At 47.0% G+C, this 25,488-nt stretch overlaps 3 protein-coding genes across 5 annotated transcripts; 1 reads left to right on the plus strand and 2 right to left on the minus strand.

Moving 5' to 3' along the window:
• Positions 1–86: 86 nt before the first annotated feature.
• Positions 87–4,876, minus strand: xkr5a (XK related 5a). The gene is made up of 7 exons (XM_057016765.1): positions 4,673–4,876; positions 3,714–3,897; positions 3,417–3,601; positions 3,129–3,341; positions 2,878–3,047; positions 2,592–2,703; positions 87–2,327 (listed from the first exon to the last, which is right to left on the minus strand). Exons 1-7 carry the CDS (start codon positions 4,803–4,805, stop codon positions 1,384–1,386), a joined length of 1,941 nt encoding a protein of 646 aa, XP_056872745.1. The 5' UTR covers positions 4,806–4,876; the 3' UTR covers positions 87–1,383.
• On the plus strand, positions 4,678–25,375 carry prep (prolyl endopeptidase). Of its 2 annotated transcripts, XM_057016764.1 has the most exons (16): positions 4,678–4,816; positions 11,779–11,881; positions 15,371–15,753; positions 20,931–21,005; positions 21,372–21,505; positions 21,589–21,719; positions 21,831–22,040; positions 22,154–22,275; positions 22,351–22,456; positions 22,598–22,789; positions 22,891–23,088; positions 23,185–23,288; positions 23,475–23,706; positions 23,795–23,926; positions 23,999–24,155; positions 24,535–25,375. In XM_057016764.1, the coding sequence occupies exons 5-16, from the start codon at positions 21,450–21,452 to the stop codon at positions 24,827–24,829; spliced, it is 1,935 nt and encodes a 644-aa protein (XP_056872744.1). In that variant the 5' UTR covers positions 4,678–4,816; positions 11,779–11,881; positions 15,371–15,753; positions 20,931–21,005; positions 21,372–21,449; the 3' UTR covers positions 24,830–25,375. The 2 variants fall into 2 exon arrangements, with proteins under 2 accessions (XP_056872744.1, XP_056872743.1); XM_057016763.1 differs by lacking the exons at positions 4,678–4,816; positions 11,779–11,881; positions 15,371–15,753 and adding an exon at positions 20,477–20,723.
• On the minus strand, positions 6,036–13,323 carry LOC130516023 (PR domain zinc finger protein 1-like). 2 transcript variants are annotated; one of them, XM_057016762.1, is made up of 8 exons: positions 13,155–13,323; positions 11,771–12,022; positions 10,589–10,708; positions 9,502–9,754; positions 7,271–8,214; positions 7,070–7,198; positions 6,826–6,886; positions 6,369–6,725 (listed from the first exon to the last, which is right to left on the minus strand). In XM_057016762.1, exons 1-8 carry the CDS (start codon positions 13,179–13,181, stop codon positions 6,652–6,654), a joined length of 1,860 nt encoding a protein of 619 aa, XP_056872742.1. In that variant the 5' UTR covers positions 13,182–13,323; the 3' UTR covers positions 6,369–6,651. The 2 variants fall into 2 exon arrangements, with proteins under 2 accessions (XP_056872741.1, XP_056872742.1); XM_057016761.1 differs by having other exon boundaries at positions 6,036–6,886; positions 13,155–13,322.
• Positions 25,376–25,488: the final 113 nt, after the last annotated feature.

A 25,488-nucleotide genomic window follows, 5' to 3' on the forward strand; every position in this document is an offset into this window, starting at 1 on the left:
GCCGAGTGACGTCACGCAGGAGCGGTTCTAACCTGAGACGTTAAAATAAGACACCAAAAATCAGGAATGAACACAAGAACACCACATAAGTGTTTCCAGTATTTGTTCTTTATTGCTTGTTTGAAGCCACCAGTGGCTTCACACCCTGGAGTTCAAGTAACCTGGTTGGGGAATTTAAAAACATTAATGAGCAAAATAAAAGCATTCTCTAGTCTAGATTTAGACAAAAAAGAGAACACAGTCAGTAGAATTCTGGATCTACATCATTTCTTCCACGACATGATAAATCATTTTCTAAAATCAGTGCCTGAGAGTGTGAGACATGATTTGTTTTAAGCCCACAACGATGTAAATTCAAGTTTAAGCAATTACATGGTCAACATGTAAATAAAGGTGAAACAGCTCACAGGCGAGTTCGATGTCAACGCAATAGCCCTGTTCAACGCCAGTTCTTGCCACAAATACAAACTAAAGTAACTTTTTGAAGATTTCTATATAAAAAATAAATAAATCACAGCAACAAACATGTTCTTGTGCTTCCAAATAATTCTGTGTGTTATTCATCACACAAAAGGTTTAGAACACCCCACAGCCTACCGTCAGTTATTATTATTAGGACCCACACTGGTGTTTTCCTTGTGATTAGAAAGAAAATAATATAAATGTATCTTATGTAATGTTTTGATACAGCTCACAGTTTTATATAATATGTAATTACATCCTGGTTAAACCAGTAATTATCTATAGGTTTGCACAGCATGATTATGAGATGTTGAGGTTTTCAGATAATTGCTGCCTCCAAAATAACTTAAATAAATAATCTGGACACAGATATATATTGGATAATGTATATGAATCTGATCCAATACTGTGGGAGCAATCTATTCCTAAAAGTTTATTCATTGGTGAATTTATGCATCTGTATTTAAACGAATTCCACATAATTCATTATTACTGGTACATTACTTTTAAATGAAACTTGAATTATTACTTCTTTATATTGAAATATTTCTACTGCATCAGAATCAAATAGGGTGCAGCTCAGATAAAAGGGAGCAACTTAGGAGACAAAATAATAGGCTGATATTGGTTTGTTTTTTAAAAGATGATGTGAATAACAAATGTTAGAAGAAAAAAAAACAAAGCTGGATGCCCTGCAGGGTATGTTCACACTATAAGCTTCACCCTCGCTTCAACAAGTAGCAGTTTCCAGATGACCACGCCTCTCACACCATCATATTAATTCTTAAAAGCTAAAAAAAAAAGAAGTCACATCTGGATCCTGATGATCCTGAGTTGGGCCACTTGTTCCGCAGTGTGAACGTAGCCAGGTGAGACTCTGCCGGGCTTCTCTGCTCTGCACGTGATTCTATGTTGAGGAAGTTAGAAACTTTCGTCTTCGTCCCTTTGGGACATAATGAGCTGCCGACGGGGTCCAGTCAGATGTGGGACATTAGGAATGGTGTCCGTCACTCCAGAATCCAGTCTCGGTGTGGAGGTACAACGAGGCCCTACTCTGCCCATAAGCCCGCGGATGTCTCTGTGAAGGGCTGGATCGCTGGGCACTGAGTTGAGCCGTACCCCCTGTTCCAGCCCTCCGATGTCCCGGTCCAGACGGGTGTTACTGGTACTGCTGGGGGACTGAGGATCAGCACTGAAATATAAGGTTGAACTGGACTCTGTCGGGCAGAAGTACGGTTCTGGGCTGTCTCCAAACATAGACTTACCCTCGGGGGAACTCCGTTTGAAATCTGACATCGGCGACTCCAGTGGGCTCTCCATCTCGAGACTGTCATCTTCTCCAGGTTGCTCCAATGACGTGGGCTCACTGATGGTTTGGAACTCATCTTTGCAGTCCGAGAGTGGTGCCAGGCCTTTCTCCTGCGACACGGAGTTGGAGATGCCCCCACAGCTGCCCCCTGCTGTGAGTGTGTTGCCCCCTTCACCCTTGAAATCCTGCGTGTACTCCTCCATATCCAGAATGGCGGCTGCCCCCCCTGCACCGTATGCCCTATTGATCTTCCCCAGGTCACCCGTCTTCATCGCCAGTCGGATGAGGAGCCAGTGGTGGTGGAAACAAGGGCAGGAGTTGTTCGGTTGGCCACCGCAGGTTCCCGGGTGCTCTAGAAGAGAACCGGCCACACCAGAGAAGGAAAAGCTGCCATGATTTTGAACTGAGGGAGCAGGAAGGCTTTTGTCCCCAAGTGAGAAGGACGACTCTCCCCCTTCTATACATGTGCTGCCCATGTGGTTGCCGTTGGTGCCCTGGCAGATCTCTGTTGACTTCGGGTGGAGGAAGCGATAGTACAGAACAAGAGAGGTAGCACCTTAAAGGGATGAGAGGGAGATGTGAGAATAAGCATTTTAAATGCTGCACCATTTAAAAAGTAGAGTTTGATAAACTGCTGTTTCAGTGTGCGTCCCTGAGTTCTTTTTTTGGGCACGCCATTTAGAAATCCTTTGGATTTTGCTATGAGGTCGAGGCACCTTAATGCTTTTTGACACCAGTCTATTTATAAGCCGGCGAACATCAAAACATTCAGCTCATCTGCGCCGCCACAAAGGAAGAGCGGAGAGATAAAGTGACTCACTGAGAACAAAGCTGCATAGCACAGAGGTGGGAAGGGTCAGATTGTCCCACGATGCCTCACTGAGGAAGTCAGAGGCAGCCAGCAGCAGAGTGGCGTTCTCTACCAGCATAAACTGAGGGAGGAAGACAGGGCACATCAGTCATCTGCAGACAGCTTTTCACCACCATGATGTCAGGGAAACCTATTTACCCATCTGTGGGGTTTCTTAGCATGTAATTCCTGAAAACATCAGGCACAGAAGTGATGCAGATAGAGAAAGATCAAGCTAGATCAAAACCCGCCTTACTGCGTAAAAACTGGCCATGCGGAAGCGTGAAGGCCCGTCTTTGACGTTGAGAAAGAGGAAGACATGAACGAGCCCCAAGATGGCGTTAAAAGCGCGCCAACACCAGGGACCAGCACAGATGTCTGGCTGCTGGGATATGAGCCAGAATGAAGCTGTGAGCCAGTGGAAGCCTGGAGACGTAGAGATAAAAACGCAGTGACTCGGTACGTCGCGAACTATACAGTGCGCTTGCAAATGTGTCACCTGCTCACCTGCGACTCCACAAACCCACCAGTTAAAAACCCTGGCAAAGAGCATGAGGCAAGCCACCCTCGTGCCCAGCATGCCAGCTCTCCAGACCAGCTGGCACAGCATGGCTGCCGGAGGCATGGCCAAGTGGCCGGGTCGTATCAGACAGCAGGCTCTGTTGTACAGCACCAGGGCCCAGGAAATGGAGAGCAAACAGAGACCACAGGACCATCCCACTGGGAGGGAGAATAAAAAGTGTGAAGCTTTGTGTTCATTAGAGGAAGCGCCTCGAGATGGAGATCAAATTTGACCTGGCGAGATGAGGCCCACGTCTGTTGATACGATGATGTATGCCTGCAGCAGGCTCTGGGGTAGTGTGAGCACTAGGGCTTCCAGCAGCCAAAGAGCAGCAACATCTGCCTGTTGCATGATGGAAGCCCCGAGTTCTGCCACCGAGTCCTGCCTGTGCAGCACAAACCTCATGCAGTCCCACAATCTGCCGCGAGATGGAGACAAACACACGGAGCAAAGAGGTTTTAAGCACTAACCTGGAAACGTTTCACTGATCATCAGAGCGATCTTTTGAAATATTTTAGAATGGATCTTACCTTTTGAAGAGGCCCAGGTGCAGTATGTGTATGATTGAAAGGTAGCATCGTCTGTCGTCACCGTCGTCCTTGTACCATTTCATACTGAGCAGTTGGACCGCAGTTCCAGGCAGGAAGAGGGCGAGAGTCAGGCCTGCCCATTGTGTCTCCTCATTCCAAAGGTAAAAGCCTATACAGTAGATCACTGGGACATGCATATAAAATATACAGAAGGTAGCGTAAAAAAACGTCACAGGATATTTTGTCAAACAGGCACTTTGGTTATCCAATCATGCAGCACGTGAGTTGAGCAGAGCACTTTAATTGCAATTTTAAAAGAATCTCGTGTAAGCAGCCCTTTAAGAATGAATACCGACATCTCCTAACCACATTTGGCCATAGCTGCCAGGTTCTATTATAATAATAACACCCTCGTTATATTAATGTAAGAAGCATTGTTTTCTGGTGACAGCTGACCCCAGTGTCTTTGCAGCAGCTTGGTATTTTTATCTCCTGCAAACCTGCTGAACCCCATGTCTCACTGTCACCTTGTCCCATTGATTCGACTCGTTCCGTGAATTATCTCACCTTGAGGTATTCAGCACAGTTGAAATCTGTATTAGGAATAAGCAGCCGTGGCCTTTATTTAAAGGTGACCTTAAATATATGCAGAATATTAAATATTGGTTAATTGCCACACTAAATAGCGCTCCGTGACCCTGAATGTCCACGGAAGGACCCGGGGGGCCGCTTTACAAATCCTCTGTGGAAAAACAACACTTGGTTTGCGGTTTCAGCGAAAACCCCAGCGCATGCCATCGGCGTGTGCACACGCTGCGCGCTCCATCACGCGTAACGCTCCCGAGTTTATGACTGAACACTCCATCTACGCGACATCATCTTGTCCCCTTGCAGCACCGTTATTCAGCCCCCATCGGCGGAGCAGCCCCGCTACCACAGGGATTTCTATGCCCACTCACGAGCGCTCCGTTCGGCCACGATCACCAGCGCCGTCACGCCGAGCAGCGCCGCCTGGCACCAGGCGATCCAGCACCGGCTCCGCCGGGCCGCCGACGGCATCCTGCGGGCGACCGCCCCGACAGCGTTGATCATGCCACGGATCGGTGAGACCGCGAATAACCCGGTGACATTATCGCGGGCATCCTTCTCCCTCCGATCATCCTCTCCATTCTTCTCCTACTGGCTGGATGACGTCACCGCGCGTTTTTAAAGGGGCATCGTTTTACCGTGCGCGGCTCAGCTCCCTCCACATCAGCCGCTGCCCTGCTGTTACCCCTGCAAGTCACGAATGTAGTCCATCATCATTAAGCCCCATAAATCATCATTTTAGATCCGACTGCATTCCTGTTGTTAGAGGTCAAGGTATCGGGCCCTGCAGGGTTTCTTTATTTTTCAAACTGTCAAAGACGGAGCAAAAAAGTTAACTGTGAGATTTCCCCATTTTTTAATATATAGGCACAGTTCCAAAGCTCTTCTGCTCCTGCTTTACCTACCTTAATTCCATTATTTTGCTTTAAAGGCCAGACTTGTTCATAAATAGATAATGCTCATCAAGCTCATCATACTCGAGCAGCCCAGTAATAATACTGGCCTTATACTGAGCCATCACGCACATGAGGTATTTCCAGTGTTGCTGGAATAAATACTTGCTTCAAAATTGAGTTCAAAAGCTTAGACTAATTCCGCCTGTAGTTCCATCTTAACTTCCTGACAGGAGGGACACACGCGCGGCCCGATCAGAGGTTTGCCCTCGCCGATGAAGACGCTCCCTCTTTGTAAGCCACAAGTGATTATCACTAAATTGTCTCATTGTGCACTTTCAACAATGTGCCACTTGACACCCTTTTCAATCTGTAATCTGAGGATCAACAGGCCGGTGTAAGAGAGCGCACTTGGCTTTCCTCCACAATCTGCCTTAGCCTTCTTTTTTTAGCAAAGTCTATATAACACGGTGAATAATACATGAAATACATCGCAGATATCCGGTTGCGTTTTAATTTATCTGAAGTCTCAGTCATCATTAATCAAATCCATCTAACAATGCCTTAACTTCTGTCCACCAACCACCAGTAAACTATCAAATGTATTATCGCTCCTCTGAAAAGAACGAGAGGCTTTTTTTTCCTGGAGGGGTTGAATTTACTGGTGGTGAGAATCTTAAATCTCATAACAGGATGTTTAATCTGCGTCACACACTTCCCACATCTCACTACGCGTTTATGTGTTACACAAACAGCAGAGCGCTCCTCTGCATCGTGTCATGGCTCTACTGTAACTGTCACTGTAATGAGGACACAGGCAGAAACAGTCAGACCGTAGAAATAAAGGCAGACATTGTTTATGCATAGTCACATTTGGTTGTGGGTTTGTTTTTTTTTACAAGAGGTTACAAAGAAACAAATCATATATGTTACATGTCCCATTTTAGAATGCAAATAGCATAAATAAAAAATGTATACATTAAATCAATCGAGTGACTGGCCCCCGGCCAGGTGATAAAGTCTGAAATCTTCATGAGACTGTAAAGTAGCTGCAATCTGTGATGGAGATAAGGCTTTGCTTCAAATAGGCCAGTAACAGACAGCTGCTGAGGAGACTTGGTGGGATTAGGTGACTGGATTAGAAAGGCTGTTTTATGGCTCTGACATTTAGCCCGACTCTAATTTGATGCTGCTGGGATGTCGAGGTAAAGGGCCGCCGTGGTGCTGCTGAGAGGCCGAACAGATGCTCCATTTGTTCTCCACCCTCACGCCGCTCTCATTGCCGGAGGTGAGAGTCTCCATTTTCTTTATTAGGTCTGTAACATTCCCATTGAGTGTCTCGGCCTCTGCTGCCATGGCCTCGAGCTGCTCCGCCGCCTCGCTCATGTCAAACCTCTCAATCTCGGCATTGACCCGGTGCTGATCCTCCGGCGAGTGCCTGTAGGTTGCTGAGGGGGTTAGAGGGCAGAAGCCTTGGAGGTGCACCTGGAGGCTACAGTGGTGGATGTACGCGCACGAGCAGTGGGGACACCTGTGAGGTCGGTTTCCAGAGTGAAGGCGTTTGTGAAGCTTGAGATGGACGAACTGCGTGAAGCGGGCAGGACACAGTTTGCACTGGTAAGGCCTCTCACCTGAGTGGAGCCTCTGGTGGGTCTTCAAGTTGCTGGTGCTGCTGAATCGTTTATGGCAAACCTGCATCAAAACAGTAAAAAGGCGTATTTTAAAGTTTCATTTGGATGGAAATAAAAACAGAAAAATAAAAACAGAACACTTCCATCCTTCCCCAGGGGCCACTGAGCCCCTCGTGGCTGTTGTGCATCATCTACCTGATGAAGGGGCGGAGAACATTTGGAACAGTAGTCAGATTAACGATACCTTGCATTCGTGAGGCTTTTCCCCCGTGTGGACCAAGTAGTGTTTCTGCAAGTGAGCCAGCTGTGTGAAGTTCTTGTTACAGGTCTGACATTGGAAGGGGCGCTCGCCACTATGCACTCGCAGATGGACCTGGGGAGGAAAGGTCAACGATGAGTAATCAGTTTAGTTTTTGACTTCAACTACCTTCAAAACAGAACTGACCTTGAGGTTGGACAGCTGTCCAAAGACCTTTCCACAGATATTGCAGTCGTATCGGATCTTTCCATTCCGCCTGGTGAGGGGGTAAGCCAGAGTTTGGTGTCCATCTTGTTTGGACTTCCTGAGGTCTGTGACCCCCCCAGTATTGCTCTGAGTGACGGGGGTGAGTTTGGACGGGCAGCAGTCTGAAACAGCGGCCACTCCGACGGGTGGCAAGCGTCCTCCATGCGCGAGAGGCGACGGCGCTCTGCACGGCGTAGTCATGGGTGGAGGGCTGGATGAGGCGGGGGAAGTGAGGTCTGTGGTGGCGTGCCCTAGAGACGGCTGTTTAAAATGTCTGCAGTCATATGAGAGAAGCCTGAGGTAGTTTGACCTTTTGAGCACAAGGCCAGTGTTGTCTCTCTGCTGAATGGTTGGTGAAAATGTGAAGTCCGTTTGTCCACTGGACAGAGGATGGAGGAAAGGTGGGTAGCCATCAAAAGGCAGTAAATGGGATGACAGTGACCAGTGAGGTGCCAGTGCGTCGGTGCAGAACGGATACGAATGAGGTAGAATGCCGTTATAGCCGAGTGAGCAGTAAGGCAACAGATAAGGGGCATGTGGCAGCGCCTCTGGCACGGATGGCAGGTGGCAAGGCTTGGCTACGGCAGGGCTCTGACAGTACTGATAGTGCAAATCAGATGAGACCGGGTACGTCCGAGCTCTCCTTTGGCTGGCTGGTGCTGGCAGCCCTGCATATCTGGGGTCATAGATGGGTTCCGAGTGAGGCTTAATTGCGTAGACAACGAGGGGGTTTGGGGGGAAAAGAGCTGGGATATTGGTTTGTGACGGGGGACCGTCCAGATGTCTGGGACACATCGTCATGGATTTGGGAGGTTCATTCCTCAGGATTTCAGAAACACTGTGACCTCGTTTTGCCGCTGTCTTCTGTGGAGCTTGGCTGTGTTCTGTTGGACCCACACAAAATGACATTATAAAAGGTTAAAAACGATCACATCCATTGTGAACCATCAGAAAGTATAGCGCAGTTTATCTGTAAGATCCAGCTTTAAGAGCTGAGCAGTTCCATTTTCCACACATGAACATTGATCTACAGATTCACTCATTGAATTCACACATTATGAAACACAAAAAGCACAAACCCTCAGACAAATTCTGATTTTGATTATCAGATCCTATTGGCTTTGATCTTTGGAGGATCAAAGTTCTGGAATCCAGAACATCACCAAAGCCGAATCAGCTCCTTCTTGGCCCACTATCAGTCATGAAAGTTCTATTAAAATCATTCATGACTTTAGTTGCCTTGTAAAAAGCCAGAAACGCAAACTGGCTGTCACATAACTTCCTTGGAGGTCATTTCAAAGAAATGCTCTATAGAATTCACCTATATAAAATGATGTCATAGATTCTATTTATTTCCATCTACACACAGGTCACAGTGATGTCATCCACGGTGGGCTTTAACAGCACACATTTTTAGGAAGTCACAAGATTCTGAAAGGTGACTCATTGGGAAGTAAATGGGCACAAACAGATGAAAAGCATGTACGGATGCGTGCCATGGCCGTTCAACAAAGATGTGGACAACATCCACCCAGCCCCAGAGGCTCACTCTTGGCAAACATGCGTCCAACACTCAGTGAGATATCAATCTGTCAGCAGGCCGTCTTGTCAGGAAGCTCAAGTAGTCACCAGAGTGCTTCCTACCCTTCTTAAGAGCCGAATAAATGAGGGGAGGCGTGCCAGAACGCTGTCAGCACCTCAGGCAGTCTCCTGTGGGAGCATGTGCGTTAGCGTGCTTGTTATCCCTGGAGTATTTTGGTGAGCGCATGCAGCCTCTCACCTAGCATGCTCGCTCTTTGTGTTTGTGATCGAAAGCCGAACGTTCTGTGTGTCAAAGAACCACCAGCTGTGTTTCAAAGAGATCAAAAAGAGAAACTGAAACACCGCCTCAAGTCCTGAAATTGGTCTCATCTTACGCAGATATAGCAGTAGACAGAGCCTGTCTGCTTTCAGAACTCTTCGCTCCTCCATTATGTTTCTCTTTAACAATAGAGTCGTGGGTGTGACTGTCTTAACCAGCCACAGAAAGACCTCGTCCGTCAGTCGGCTCTTTTGATTTAGTTGGTAATGAGAGACACGCCTCCAGATGTTGGCTCAATACTTCAACTACTACCTTCAATTGTCCAGAAACATCTATTTGTCTTTAATGCTTGATGAACCTCTACACTTACCGCTGCTATCCACAGAGAGTTGTCCCAGCGGAGGGTAGTTACAGCGCTGGGCCAGTTCCTGGCAGTACCACACCAGAAGCTCCCGTCCTGGGTGAAGCGGTTTGATTGTATAAAAGTAGATCTCCAAACCAATCTGGCAGGCAACGAGGTTCTGCTCCTCGGCAGTACCGGCGGGGTTGACATAACGCATCCAGTTGCTTCGCTGCTCGTTCAAGCCGTCGACGATGTGGTGCAAGCGTCCCTCCACAAAGACCTGACATATCCAGGAAAGCAACAAGGAGGAAGATGCATTAGATGATTGGGACATGTTTCTGACACAGCGATGGGGAAATAACAGATGTTTCTTATGCAGCCAGAAGCCCGTTTTCCCAGAGTCCAAATTTTGAATTTTCCCAGAATGAATAATAGTCATGTCTCACCTTGCAAATATTCTTACATGTTGTATGTCTGCTTACTTTTCCAAGCTTGTTTCACAGCTACAACTCATTCATTTATTTAAATACTTATCTATTTACTTATTTATCTATTCTTTTGTTTTTTTATGCCTAATTTTACCTGCACTTTTACAACTGGGTCGTCCTTTGAGTCACAGCGGATTGCTAACAGACTGTCTGTGTTATGGCTGCTGAGTCGATGACTTTAGGGTTGCTGACTATTAACGGGAGATGTCCTCAAGCTGTTGATATGTAACATAACCGTTTGCAGGCATGCAGCCACTTCCTTGCTTAGTCAGTATGAGAGCTGAGATGCTACAGAGGCGCGGACAGGCTTATGGTATATTTACTGGCAGTGATACCGCTATCGAGGGGAGAACTGCTGCGTCACTGAAACCAGCTGTGTCTGACCTCAGAAAGTCACCGTGCAAACACATGTGAAACCATCTGATGTACACTTATTTAAAGACACTCCAACGCTGCTAAGTGGAGTCATACTTTAGCAGGATGTTAGACACTGGCCACAACTCATGCCATGCAGCCGCCACAGCCTTGTTGTCAGATGGAGATACAGGATGTGAAAGGTTTTTAGACATGCAGGGCGACGATTTTCACACAAAAGGAGACAAATCCACATTCACACATTCACTTACCCGCCAGAAGTATTTCCTGTTAGCATCTTTCAGCAGCGTTTCATTGGTGTATCTTTCCCCCACCAGAGGACCAAACCGTGTCCCCTTAGGAATCAATTCTCTGCATGTGACTCCAAGGACCTTCCGAACAAGAGGCACACAAAATCAACAAAAAAAAAAACAGTTGCGCTCCTAAAACTGAAGCCTGACCCATCCTGATCCATTTAGAAAACTAATGCTAACGTGAGTTCGCTAATGAAGTAATTATACAGCCCTGGGGATAACTAGTGGTGACAATTACATAATGTGCAGAAAACAGGATGAGGCTTTTCCCTCACACAGTGAATATTTCATTAAGTTATCTTAAGTGTCTCTACCTTATTAAAATTTCAATACTACTGCTGTTTGGCACCCACAGGTGCGAAACCTACTCCCCTCTACTCAAGCATACACATTGTACAGGAGAGTATAGGGTGTCGTAGACACACCCGGACCAGTCATCCTTAAACTTGTTGTCCAGATCTCATTAAGCAATGCTAATGTGTTCTTTTATCTTGAAGCAATGGTTTATGTAGCTTAATTACGACAATTTATTGGTTTTCTCACGCTTCACTTCCTTTTTCTGACGCCTTAAGTGCACGAGGTCGTGTGTCACACCTTAATGCTGCGTATCCTGCTCTGTGGTATTAACCATACTTCCCACATATGTCATATGTAAATGGTTAATAATCTTACAATTACAGAGACTCAAACTGAACCTCACATACAGAAATTTACTGCGTCCTTTCCACGACTAAGCCACCAGGTGAATCTTATATCTTGTATTTAACACCTTGACATCCCTTTAAGCATACGCTAGCCTCTACTTTAAATCACCCTAACTGCTACGCACTCCTGAAGGTTGTTCGAGGCGTTATCCATACGCTCTGCTGTTATTGTGTCCTGGGAATCCTTGGAGGCTACTAATCAGAGGGACCCCAGGCTTAGTACTGATGGAATGGCCATTTTCTTGGCCTCAACACCCTGAGCAGAGGGGAGAGGCTGAAATTAGACTTCAGCGTGTGCAGTAGCTCCTGTCTGAGGATTGATAAGTGGATGGAAGGACGTTGGTGTGACGCAAACAAATCAGCATATATTGAGATCCTCTTCAAAAGCTCTCGTAAACCCACTCTTTCTTTTTCTTTCTTCATTTGCAATTTGTACCTCGGCAGATTTGGGACAGTGTCGGAGGGCGAGGTTTCTGGGCAAGGAGCGCTCGGCTCGTGTCTTGCTGGCGTTTTCGGACTCTTCCTCCAGAGGATGATCCTTCACGACGTAAGTGCACTTCTCCTCAAAGTCTGACTCGCTCCATGATGCCGCGTCCACACGTTCTGTCTCCGGTGTCGTGCCTGTGATGATTCCGGAGCTCTGTGGTGGCTTTTCTGGGGTCAGCATGGTGCAATTCACGGAGGAGGCCTGTAGAAAATAATCAATGAATTAGAGTTGCCATGTGAAGAGTATATCGCCTTTATCATTTTAACTTAGGTGGGTAAAGAAAACACACACACACACACACACACACACACACACACACACAAATCAAACAACACCAAAGGAAGTCACATTTTGAATTGAGCTAAAATTGGATTCCAGAGTTCTGGCTGTGACGCAAAGGCAGCAGCAACAAGTTGTGGATGTCAAGGAGGACAAAAAGTGGCGGGGAATCCAACTTTCCCATCCGTGTTACTACCGGACAAACAAACTTCAAAGTGGGACTCTGTGCGTGCTGCTCCGTTGCTCCCACATACATCCTGTGACTCTCTAAATCACAGCCTCTGGGCTGTGAGGGAGGTTCCTGTGCACGTCAGGCCCAGAGCAGGACCACTTTCAACTTTCACAAGGAAACCAGGGCTCCCAGAGAATCAACCAAACTTCCTCTAAAGTGCCCACAGCCTGGCTTCAGGCCAGCTCTTCTTTCCTTCTGTCTTCCTTTATTTCTGCTACCCATTAAGTCTCTGAGAAAGGCTGCGCACGGCAGCAGCCGGGATGAAGTGGTTAAACAATGTAATTGTACGGAGGGTAAGAATCATGTGATTAAAAGACAATACTCAAAACTTCCCTTTGCAGACTCATCAGCCAGCCTCTGAGATGTGATAGATAAGATAGATACACTCACGTAAGTTCTCATGTGACTGGGCCCTCCTGCAGCGAAACCAAAACCTGAACCTAATAAAAACTTTGAATGTGAAAGGAGATTGTGTGGGACGCCCGTTCCGAAGAACCCGACACAGGATCGCAAAGACATCTGCCAAGTGATGAAGCGCCAGTTCGCCGGGCTTTTTTACCGAAGCGTGTCACCACAGTTGCCTCGGTATGACTGTGAGCACTCACTTTGAAACCTCTGAACTCAGTGATGCGGCACAAAACATCTTGTGAAAATCAAGACGTGAGTCAACCACACGAAGCGGCCGTTCACGAGGGGGGGGGAGACTTTAAACCAGCTGACTCCAAAGGGAACAGTTTCAAGGTCAAGCCAATCATAAAATGATTGCCAAAATTATTAGTAATAACAAAAAAAAGGTATTTAAATGGATATTTGCAAACTTACTGTGAAGCCTTGTGAGGAGCCGCACATAAGGCAGCCTGTCAGTGCCCCCCCCCACTTCAAGCCTCAGCCTCCCTGAGCAACTGGTGGTTGATCTCTGACCGTCCTTCTCTCACCCAACCTCAGTATCCTGCGTCTGTGAATGAGTTTTGCGCGACTGATCGCTTGAGTGAGTAACTCTTTCTTTTGCTTCTTGCACGGGAGGAGGGAAGGTGTGAGAGAGCGAGGGGGGGGAGAGAGAGAGAAAGAGAGAGAGAGGTACACTCCCTTTTCCTCTTGTCCTCCCCTCCCCTTCTCCCCTCAGCACCATGACTCCTCCTTGGAGAGTGTTTGTCTGTGCATATGCATGTGTCACGCTCTTACCCTGGGGCGTGAGGCTTTCTCTGAAGGGGTGGGGGTGGGGGTGGGGGTGGGGGTCTACCGGCTGTCACACAGCTATGTCCGGATCTAGCCTTCATTTTCTGACAGGCACCCTCTCCATCTTTAGGTGTACCTGTGTCATGTTGTGATGTCCAGGTCCCATCAAATAGGATATGAGTTCACATGGGTCAGTGTGTGTGTGTGTGTGTGTGTGTGTGTGTGTGTGTGTGTGTGTGTGTGTGTGTGTGTGTGTGTGTTTAGTTGCTGAATGATGAAGACAGGCCACATGGCTGCAACAAAGACATTTCCCTCACAGTCTTCTTGGCATTGACACTTGTTTGTCCACACAGAATGACGCACAATGTTTATAAGTATGAAGAAAGCTATTGTGTGCCCTTTATTGACACTTAATCAATAACTACGGTAACTTTTGTTCCGCCCGTCCTCAGAAGCAGAACACACTGTGTTTTAACCATTTCTAAAGTAAAAAGAAAACATTTCCTTCACTGTTTGATATATCCCCCTATTTGCCACCAAAGAAAATGTATAGGAATATTAAAGCAGGGTGCTTTTATCCTGTGTCTTTCCCTTCTGGAGCCTTTTAACCGGTTGGCCCTTCTGTCCTACTTGGTGGAATTTGTTGTTATTCGTCCTGGGCTGGACTGAAGCCCTTGTTTCATCCGTCTCACACATGTCACCTGTCTCTGCCAGCGTCCGTTGTGCTCCCGTTGTTCTTCTCTCTAAAGAAAACATTCGATTTGGAAGGCTGCCAAACCCACAAAGGCTTTTCATCCTCACGCCAGCCACACCTTTGAGATGTGACACACATGCACGATTGTCGCTGGCTCTGTTTTCGTGTTAGCTCGTCAGTGACATTCCTTCCCTCGCTATACTTTCTCCACTTCAAGGAATTCGTCCCACTGCACGCCGAGCGCTGCGTAGACGTTGCCTCTACCGTGTCTGCCGAGTTGTGTCACTCAGACTTTCAGACTTCCTGATCTGCACATCACACCTAACCAAGCTACTAATTAGGGCTGCTGACATGAGCCAACATATCATTTTGAGTGCAGTCCGCTGTGCTGCCTCACATTTCTCAATGCCCTCAGTCATGTCGTTCATCGCCTTCTACTCAAATCTATTCTTTTCCATCCTCTTCCTCCTCTGTAATGTCTCGCTACCTGAACCTTTACACTCATTTGTGCTGCGTGACTAATTCATATATCAGGCCTGTGGGTGTGTGTCGTGTAACGGCCCGGAATTGTATTCAAAACCTGCGATGTTTTGTAGCGTGGACATAAATGTCAGCGGTTGCATACCCAATATTTGGCGGGACATTCTCAGAATGACAGGACAAGGAGTAGGCGTAACGACGGGCCATAAAAAGCTGCGTGCCAACGTGAGCCTCTGACAGGAAGTGGACTGTTTAATATGCATGACAAAGAGACCCATCGCTGTCGGATGCTGGCAGAGACAGGTGACGTATGAGATCACCGATACCAACACAGACTGACCAGATTGCCTGTAGCTACTCTGTAATAGCAACACTTGTAATAAGCCCTGTAATTTACCAGCCTGGGGTTATTTCTCATTGCAGGGCCACCTCCTCTCCTGTCACCAGGCGAGAGGACAATGGTCTCTGAGTGAGCCCATTTTATAAGCTATATCGCAGCAGGGACGTCCGACACAGCCTCCACCTGTACCTCTCTCCATGTTTTATGGCTGACTCAAGGAGACATCTCACATTCTGTCACCGCGTCACCGCCGCCTTCTTAAAACGGTGTTGCTCGCTAGTTGTCCTGCTGCTTATCTGAATCCGAAGTTACGATCTGATAACCTGCCCGTCTACATGTCTGTTTCAGGTTCCACAGTGACTATCTGCATTGTACAGCAGAGATACTGGACTTGACTCTGCTTGTGGTTGAAACAAAAAGAAAGAAAACAGGCCGTTCCGGTCTTCTGACAGCATCATTAAGTTGAGATTTGCTTATTTGACACAATTGGAGGAATATGAGGTCAAAGAATGTCTTTTAAGTTGAGAATAAACATGCAATTTGTCTTTCTTCAGGCTTTTCCCTCTTGTTTTCAATTTTAAGGGTAAATAGGAACAAATGTCCGCCACCTATTAGCACTCAACCGGTGGAAGATCTCCCGTTGACAGGCCTGCGGTTATTATCGTGGATCCGGGACTAGAAGGAATGCTCCCGCAGATGTCTGCAAATACAGAGGAAAACCACCCACGTAGGTAAGGAGCATGATTACTGTAGGACCCAGACTCCGAGGGTGTCAAACCCCTGGGTGAAAGATGCCGTCTGAGGTGAGTGGACGCCATACGTAGGCTTTGATATAGACCAGGAGGCACAAATAAACAACCTATGGATTCTGAGGTGATCACTGTCCTGTTATGTGCAATATGCAAGTGGCTTTGGAACACTAATGGAACGGGCAGCTGTTCAGAAGCTCTAATCAGTCTGAGAACTGGACCCAGATATCATCATACCCTTAAAAGCCAAACATCCTCGCTAGTGATTTGCTGTTGACAGAAATGTTTCCCGTTTCCCACACTTGCGTTTATAGTTGTGCCGGACCCATCCCTCAGGCGTCCCGTTCCATTACTAAAGCTTCAGGGACTTTGTTATGTTTCAATGTTTCTTTTCTTAACACTAAATATGCTTTTGATAAATGAATAATATTCAAGACAATAATTGGCTAAAGTTGTCCGATATAATGAGTGAGTAAAGTGACACACCTGTCACACACACACACAAATACACACACATGTATATATATATATACCTAACATGCACATACATTCTAAATGACATTGGACATGTTGTATTTTCTGTATGAATTAATATAATGTGACTGTTTAAATGCAGCCTACATGAGTATTTATGTGGGGATTCTCTCTGACTCCGTGACAGACTGACAGTGAGGCCACAGCCGACGTCGAGCCGTGAACGTACACTGCCCTACGGGGCTTCAGGGGTTCTATAGAGCAGTTGTCAGAGTTATATATGAAGTAGCCGCTAACGCTCCCACTGTTTGGTTAATCTTCTGAACAAACAGAGAGGAGCAGTCGGTGTCTACTCCCTGAGGGCCTGAAAGTAGGCAACATCCTCAGATCCCCTTTAGGAGTGGATTTAAAAAAAACACCCAAAGCAGGCACATCGGGAGCTGTACATTTGTGAGTGAGGGAATAATTCAACAATTCATCTTTTCCTGTTTGCTGCAATGCCACTGATGCTGTTTGATGTCACCGATGTGATCGTGGACAACCTTTATTATCTATCATCTATTTGTAATACCTGAGCAAACATCACCATCATTTTCATTGTGACCTGTATGAACCCTGTTTCAATATTTGGCCCTAACCCCCCCCCAAAAAAAAAAACACCACTTCCTGCCAGTTCGGTCTAACAGATGTAACAATGCAGCGCTGGATGTAGCGCGCCAAACTTTTCTCTTCCGAAACATGCGTTTGCAGACGCACATTCGCGGCCCCAGCCAACAAACCTTGGGCAGCACAATGGGAGCACAGCGCGCGTCAAGCGCTCAGGAATGGCGTCTGCCAGGGCGATCGTCGCGCAGTGACAACATCGGTGACATCACCAGGTGCCGCGCTGTCTGACACTCTTGCTCTGACACACATTCGCTCCATTAAAAAACCAGTCATACAGCGCTGTCCTCCACCTGTCTCCAGCGTTACCTGCCCCAGTCATTACAAAGGTCCCTCATCCCCACTGTAAGTGCACATGTCAACAGTGCGATTACAGGGCACGCACGAATATTTGTTTTGCATTTAAAAGGGTAACCTCCTTCTGCACGCAGAAGCGATGCCTTCATTTTCTCGCCCTGCCGCTCCCGAGTGGTTTTAACTCTTGGACTCGGAGAACAAAGCCGGTGATGTTCAAAGACAAAGAAAAGGAGAAGAGACTCGCCAGGGACACACATTTGTCCTTGTTCTCCCCGCTAATGACAAGGAGCGTCTGGTGCGTCTGAGCCCGCCGCTCTGGTCAACAGAGATTTTTACACGAGGAATCACAAACTCCAACTTAAGTGCTCTCTGCTTTGTTGTCCCACTTAGCTCACTCCAGTCTCAGCAATTAAGACAAGAAAGTGTCTCCAGATGTCTGTGGTCAGGGTGTCTGCGAGACAGTTGACGGGAGTGCACAGACAAGTATGACAAGGGGGGAAACTGTTACAAAAGAGATGTAACTTGCTTGAGCAGACAGTTTGCCTTACAGCAGATTTCCATGCACCTCCTGGCATAAAAATACCACAGAGCATGCACCGGCAACCCAAGGCGTCCTGTGTCCTGAGCGTTGCGCCTTTGAGTCCTCGCCTCTTTCACCAAGGGAGCTTTAGGTAACTGGAGTGCTCATTAATTTCCTTTTCAACATGATCAGTACAAACAGTGACCAACATCCGTTCCCCTCGGGGTAACTGAATTAGCCTCATTGACTAGTGTTTTATCCGCTGTGAAGACTCCAGGCGTGCGTGTTTAAGTAGATACTGACAGAAGCTTATTAGACGTGACACCGCCGATGGACCACGTTAGGCTTGTTTGCACAGTTCAAATAAAAGCTCGTGCTTGCTCTTTTGTCGGAGATGAACGCCTTCAACTCAGCATTAACAGGACGGCGTCAACGGTGACAAACACATTATGCATTTCTGTCTTCCGTGCGTGTTTAACAACCCCCCCCCACCCCCCACACACACACACGCACACACCACCCACCACCCCCCCAACTTGAGCCTCAATAACATCCTGTTGTCTTGGGACATCTGAGAGGCCAGGCTGGACTGACCCTCCACCACATCACACACCGGAGGGGGACAGGACAGGGACTATTATCCCAGCCCGGGTAATGACAGCGGAATCAGAGAAACAGGCAGGAAACTGCGTCCTGTCATCTCTGTACTTAAGAGCGCCTTTATTATTGCCTGCGCATTGTTCGGTGGCGCTGAGATCCCGGCGGACAGCTGTTATTAAGGACGGTGCAAAGAACGGGCTTTGAGGCTGCTTTTTTAACGACCCGGCGGCGTCTCGGAATCGCCCCTATTTTTACTTCTTGAGAGTTGAAATGTTGGTTCTGGTCACGTAGACTGGAAGGATTTCTATAAAATTACATTTACCTTTTTGTGTTTATGATGCCCCTGCCCTGATGGGTGAGGACAATCTGATTGGTTGATGGTGAGACCAAAGACAAACCTTTGGTTCATTACGTCTCTCTCTTAATTGTGTCTCTCCATGTGACTGATGCAGCATTAAATGTTTCGTGCCGTCAGAACCCCCGACGGCGACAAAGGTGATACAAGGCCCTTTGTGAGGGTTCAGTGTGCTCAAGGGCACCTCGGCGTTGCTCTGAAGGTGTTCTGACACCAGGCCTTGAACCGAGAACCCTCAGCTTCTCAGCCCTCAAGACTCACCTACCACCGCCCTGCATATGTGTGATATAGTATGGAGTAGTATAGTATGGAAACACTCTCTTTAACAGGAAGAAACCTTGAACAGGACCGGGCTCATATGGAGGGACCCTCCAGGTGATGGTTGTCATCCCTGATGGTGGTGCTGCAGGAACATTATGGGATACTGTTGGATATGTCCCTGATGAAATGTATGCACTCTAGATAAACTTTAAAAATAACAAAAAAAAACAACTTAAAATTCAACAATCAATTTGGATGTATGAAAAGAAAAAAACCCTAAAAACACAGAAGAAGGATGAGAAGAAGAGTTTGTCTAATGAAAGCTGATCACATATAGCATCAGGTGAAAGCTAATGCAGAAAGTCAATTCAGAAAGCTATTTTTCTATGCTATTTATGCTCGTTTTAGCAAATAATCAGCCATGAGCTTCATGAATGGGTTAACCCCATGGTAACCCCACACAGCAGGTGGTCATCCTCCTTTATATAGAGGTGCAGAGACAGGTGCGTCCGGCTACGGCAGACAGATCACTGTTGACTCAGGACAATGGAGGAAAACACTGCTGCAAGTCATCCATGGCAGCGGGCGAGCGTCTCTCTGGGCCAGCTAGACTAAAAAATGCTGAAAAGTGTCACCTGATGAGCACAAAACCTCCGTATTTTAGAGGAATTGCAGAGACTGCCGGTGTTGTCGTCCCTGGGGTTTGTTCTGTGACCCATATCTGCAAACAGGAAGAGATCCCCTTTGCATTATGGGATATTCCCCACTGCAGCTGAAGCAAAAGGAGAAGAATAGCTTTGGGTGTGAAGGTGGTGAGATTGAAAACGTCCTGAGGAGACGAATGTCTGCCTTTAAACTGACGTTATTTATCGATGCGGAACATTTCTTTTGCATGGAAGGATTCATCACTCGAGAATGTTGCTGTCTGGCCCGCTCTAACATCATTCTGAAAGTAACCGCGCTCAGGAATCTCCTAGAGGGCGTCACACTGTATTATCAGCAATGGTATCCGAACAATGTACTTCCTTATTGTCTTAAACACCCCCGTTTAATTTGTTCTTTCTCGTGATCCCTATCGACAAAGTTGTCAGTCAGAAGTGTCTCTTCCCCTTTTGTTGACCATAACATACTATGAACTACCATTATAAATGACACCCACCTATTTCTTCATTTTATTTGTGACCTCTGAGTACCTTAACTCACATTACACTTATGTGTGCATAAGCAGACGATGGCTGATAATAATGGTCAAATCGGGTGATTGATTAAGTAAAGAGAGGAAGAGGAAGGGAGGGGAAGTGGTTGATGAGCAGAGAGAAAGACGCTCTGTCACATAGATAAGCTCGATGATGGAGAGTCCCAGTAGACATAGATAACCTTTCACTGTGGCTGATGTTTTTCTTTCTCTTATGCATTGACTAATAACAACACATTGATTAGTAACAAAGTAATATATACGCGTGGGAAGTTGAAAAAATTGGTAATATTTTACGCTTAAACGGTGTTCGGCCTCATTTTCAGGTAGTGTTTCAGCTCTGTCGCCAGAGGGCGCAATAGTTTTGTCCTGCCCGGGCAGCAGCCGGCAGTGTTGTCTTTGCAGCGCTCTTTGTCTGCGCGTAATGGGCCGTTCAGCCCCCAGACCTCAAGTTAATGAGTATCCCGAGAGTTGTATCAAAACCACTATTTTATCACCTGAGGAAGACTTTTCTCTTACGCACTTGCCGAAAACTGACCTCCGAAATGTCATTTCAGTATCCGCAGGCTTACCGCGATGATGCAGTTGTAAGTAAACGCGGCTGGTGCTAAAAAGCCGGGCTGCTTCATCATCATGCTCGTTCCAAGATTGCATTGTTAGCATGCTAGTTAGCTTAGCCGGTTCTACATGCCAGACTCTCATTTATTCTTTTATTATCTTCTGCTAACGAAGTGCCACTCTTGCCACTCAAAATTCAGCTTTAAAAGCTGTCATCACTGTTTCTCCCGTCTCAGGTGGATGATTATCATGGATGTAAAGTCCCAGATCCGTACAGCTGGCTGGAGGATCCGGACAGTGAGAAAACACAGGTAGGGGGCTTATTTATCTATCTATCTATCTGTTACTGTGCACCAGTTATTTAAGCATAAAATAAACAGCAAGCATCATTCATCATTTCTTTTTTGAGAATTCAGAATCACCATTTTGACAAACTCGACAGTAAATATTCAATTATTTTCAACGTCAGCTCTAGAATTATAATAGCTACTGAGGTTAAAATAACCAGGACTTTTCCTTTAAAAGTGACTGGTATGTTTTTGGGTAGATGGCAAACATCAGACAGTATTAATAGTAGACATCTCAAGAGGTCTTTTTGCAGAACGAGGAGGACATTGCTGTATTTGTGGGTTTTTTTGTCATTGTCTGTAATGTGTGCATTTCCTTCTTGGTACCAGGCCTTTGTCAGTGCTCAGAATCAGCTGACGCAGCCATTTTTGGAGCGCTGTGAAGTGAGGGACCAGTTTAAGGAGCGCATGACGGAGCTGTACGACTACCCTAAGTACAGCTGCCCCTTTAAGAGGGGGAACCGGTGAGGAGAGTCAACACGGAGCTGTGTGAAGGTCCCAACGTGCTCGGGGAGTACTAACAATGCCTCCCTCCTCTCCCCTTTAGGTATTTTCACTTTTACAACACAGGCCTCCAAAACCAGAGTGTGATGTATGTGCAGGAAAGCCTGGATGCTGAACCCAGAGTCTTCCTGGATCCAAACACTTTTTCTGAGGACGGGACTGTTGCTTTACGAGGTGTGAGAGACTTGGCTTATGAATGATATGTATTTACTCTTATTCTGCAATTTTGCTTACTGTGTATTGTTTTGTTTCATGCCTGTGCTCTGTTGCTATGGTAACACGAAGGCTATGCATTCTCTGAGGACGGCGAGTACTTGGCATATGGTACCAGCGCCAGTGGCTCAGACTGGGTAGAGATCCACTTCCTGAGGGTTGAAGATGCAACGTTGCTTGAGGACCGATTAGAGAGGGTCAAGTTTAGCTGCATGTCTTGGACTCATGACGGAAAGGGACTTTTTTACAACTCTTATCCCGACCAGGAGGGCAAGAGTGATGGTGAGTTTGAGCAGAGTCACTTCACTGCCCCTTTTCACATCGATTGCAACTCATTTTGTGACCCTATCAACGGTAACGGTGCTGCAAAAATAATAACAGGCGTTGTCCTTTAGGCACCGAGACCTCCACCAACCTCCACCAGAAGCTCTACTTCCATGTTTTAGGGACGTCCCAGACTGAGGACATGCTGTGCGCTGAATTCCCTGAGCACCCCAAGTGGATGAGTGGCGCTGAGGTCGGTCCAGAGCGGTCTATGTGCCTGTGTTAAATGACAGTCAGGGAGGGTTTAGTCATTGGTCGTGTTCTGCAGGTATCAGAAGACGGGCGCTACGTGTTGCTGTCCATCAGAGAGGGTTGTGATCCGGTCAACAGGCTGTGGTATTGTGACCTCAAGACCATTCCTCAGGGTATAACAGGTATGTTGTTCCTTACGTATGTAGATTGGTGTCGTCCTTATGACAATTTATTGGTAACTCTGGAAATGTAGCTGCTGCCAAGCTCACCATCTCTCTTTCCATTATTTCTTTGATGCACCAATAAAATCCTTGCATGTTTAGGACTTATGCCATGGGTGAAGCTCATCGACAATTTTGACGCCGAATACGAATACGTCACCAACGAGGACACGCTGTTCACGTTCAAAACCAACCTGGACGCCCCGCGTTATCGCCTCATCAACATCGACTTCGCTTCTCCGGATCCAAGCAACTGGAAAGAGCTCATCCCTCAACATGACAAGGACGTCATTGGTAAGCTCCTGCAGCCGCCGCCGCCGCCGCCGCCGCCGGAGGATCGAGCTGAAGCAGCAGCTGAAAACCGGACTTGAACCTTCCCCTCTCTCCCTCTGCAGTGTTTGCAACCTGTACGTACTCCAGCTTCTTGTTTGTGTGTTTCCTCCACGACGTGAAAAATGTGCTGAAAATGTACCGGCTGAGCTCTGGGGAGGAGCTGCGCACCTTCCCTCTGGACGTGGGCTCAGTGGTGGGCTTCACAGGACGGAAGAGGGACTCCGAGATCTTCTACTATTTCACATCCTTCCTCTCCCCAGGTACATCCTGTGTCAGATCCCGCTTCAAATATATGTAGTTTTATTAAAAAAAGAAATAGTTTAGATGACAGTGCATGTATGTTTGTCCCCCATCAGCTATCATTTATCACTGCGACCTGACGAAGGAGCCTCTGCAGCCCCACATCTTCAGAGAGGTCACCGTTAAAGGCTTCAACCCTTCAGACTACCAGACCACCCAGGTGAGTCCCTCTATCCGTCCGTCCATCCTCCTTCAACCTCTGTATCCCTCAGCAGGGCCTAAGAAGCCATAACAAATCCCCCCAGTTGCTGTAAACATAATATTTGGTCTCATAGCAACATGTTGCTGCCTCAAATCACTTCGGAGAGGTTCCAGTGAAATCTTCCTCTTGGTTTGCATTTGCCAGATCTTCTATCCCTCCAAGGATGGAACTCAAATCCCCATGTTTATCGTCCACAAGAAGGGCATCAAACTCGATGGCTCCCACCCCGGCTTCCTCTACGGCTATGGAGGGTTCAATATCTCCATCACGCCAAGCTACAGCGTCTCCCGACTCATCTTCGTCTGCCATCTGGGCGGAGTCTTGGCTGTCGCCAACATTCGGGGAGGAGGAGAGTACGGGGAGACCTGGCACAAAGGTGGTGGGCTTCGTGCAGCCTTGGTGGTGTTTCATTGTCATTTATGTCATCAATAGACACCTTATCAGTGTCTTTCATGTTTCTTTAGCTGGCATGTTGGCCAACAAGCAGAACTGCTTCACCGACTTCCAGTGTGCAGCTGAGTATCTCATCAAGGAGGGCTACACCTCACCTTCCAAACTGACTATAAATGGTGGTTCTAATGGTGGCCTGCTTGTAGGTGCGTACGCTGCTGCTGTTTACTGATGACACATAGGCTAACAGGCGACACACTGACTGTCCACTCCCACAGCGGCCTGCGTGAACCAGCGTCCGCAGCTGTTTGGCTGCGCAGTGGCTCAGGTCGGAGTCATGGACATGCTGAAGTTCCATAAGTTCACCATCGGCCACGCCTGGACTACAGATTTTGGCTGCTCGGACATTAAAGAGCAGTTTGACTGGCTCATCAAGTGAGTGTGCAGTAGCCAGAAAATGCAGCTCTAAACACGGACGTCCAGCTGTTGGACTCAGGTTACTGCAATAAAGCAAATGCTTGACAGGTTGTCAGTTCCATAATGTCTCCCAGCCTGCTGATGAAGTTGTAGCGATGTCTTTTTATAAGAGCTGAGGACAGATAACAGGAGAGCGAGGGGAAACTCGTGCCTCACTAGGGTGGAGGGGCTTTGTGTGATGATGGGGGTCATTTTTCTCCTGGTAGGGGGTTAAGGAGGGTGTGTAAACAGCTGGGATTCGTAGCTGCTGTGCTGGGAGTTCATAGTGTGAAGCTCTGATAACGTGCCCACGTGTTCTCATGTGGGACCTGTGTGTTCCCCTTCTCTTTCTTGCCAGGTATTCCCCACTCCACAACATCTGTGTCCCAGAAGGCAACGGGGTCCAGTACCCCGCGGTGCTCCTGCTGACTGGGGACCATGATGACCGTGTGGTACCTCTCCACTCCCTCAAGTACATCGCCACCCTGCAGTACATCGTTGGACGGAGCCCCAAGCAGACAAACCCTCTGTTTATACTTGTGGACACAAAGTCTGGGCACGGTGCCGGCAAGCCCACCAGTAAGGTCATCCAGGAGGTGGCCGACACGTACGCATTCATCGCTAACTGTCTCAAAATATCCTGGGTCAAATAGATCGACTACTGCCAGGTTTGTTTTCTTCCTTTGAGTCGGATCATATTTGTAGTACACTACTCAGCAGCAGCTCACCCTTTTATAACTTAACAGCGACACTATCAGGATCTCCAAAAGCACCTACCACCATTGTGACGTATGTGTTTCTGTACAGGCAGCATTCTAAGCCAACGCGATGATCAGTTCTGTATTTACAAAATGGTGAAAAAAAAACATAAAAAACCTGCTGCCATCAGTGTGTCATCAGCCAGTAAATGTCAGGAGGTGCTGTATCCTGCTGGTGCTTCACAGCAATGCAGTTAATTTATTTTCATTTGTCAGGTGGGTTGATCGAACGTTGAATAACTTCGTGTATGTACCTTTATTCTGGAGAAACGGTCAAATGCTGTTTACTGGCCGCAGTGCTGCTGTGGATGAAAGTAGCGAGAAAATGTTTGGCGTGTGCGTGTGTGTTCAGTGCATCTGGGCCTGTCACACTGATTTCTACCTCTTGACAAGATTGTTAAAACAACTCAGAACCACACTTACAATAAACTTTGAACGGTCTCTGGACTTCACTATTTTCTTTAAGCATAATAATTACAAAATAAGGTGCAAAAACTGTATGTAGTTGTTTAGATATTTCGTAAAACTGCTAAAAACTTAATTTTTATGCGACA

Source organism: Takifugu flavidus, chromosome 19 (genome assembly GCF_003711565.1).
Source record: "Takifugu flavidus isolate HTHZ2018 chromosome 19, ASM371156v2, whole genome shotgun sequence".
NCBI lineage: Eukaryota > Metazoa > Chordata > Actinopteri > Tetraodontiformes > Tetraodontidae > Takifugu > Takifugu flavidus.

What these genes read in the sequence shown, in the direction of transcription:
- xkr5a (XM_057016765.1), bottom strand. Translation starts at nt 4,805, where the DNA reads ATGATCAACGCTGTCGGGGCGGTCGCCCGCAGGATGCCGTCGGCGGCC. An exon ending in GTGGGTTTGTGGAGTCGCAG is followed by an intron (nt 3,048 to 3,128) that starts GTGAGCAGGTGA and finishes CTACGTCTCCAG; the next exon opens with GCTTCCACTGGCTCACAGCT. An exon ending in GCTATGCAGCTTTGTTCTCA is followed by an intron (nt 2,328 to 2,591) that starts GTGAGTCACTTT and finishes CATCCCTTTAAG; the next exon opens with GTGCTACCTCTCTTGTTCTG.
- LOC130516023 (XM_057016761.1), bottom strand. Translation starts at nt 13,181, where the DNA reads ATGTGCGGCTCCTCACAAGGCTTCACA. An exon ending in ACAGGAAATACTTCTGGCGG is followed by an intron (nt 9,755 to 10,588) that starts GTAAGTGAATGT and finishes TGGATATGTCAG; the next exon opens with GTCTTTGTGGAGGGACGCTT. An exon ending in GACAGCTGTCCAACCTCAAG is followed by an intron (nt 7,199 to 7,270) that starts GTCAGTTCTGTT and finishes TTTCCTCCCCAG; the next exon opens with GTCCATCTGCGAGTGCATAG.
- prep (XM_057016763.1), top strand. Translation starts at nt 20,592, where the DNA reads ATGAGTATCCCGAGAGTTGTATCAAAACCACTATTTTATCACCTGAGG. An exon ending in AGTGGATGAGTGGCGCTGAG is followed by an intron (nt 22,276 to 22,350) that starts GTCGGTCCAGAG and finishes CGTGTTCTGCAG; the next exon opens with GTATCAGAAGACGGGCGCTA. An exon ending in CAGTTTGACTGGCTCATCAA is followed by an intron (nt 24,156 to 24,534) that starts GTGAGTGTGCAG and finishes CTTTCTTGCCAG; the next exon opens with GTATTCCCCACTCCACAACA.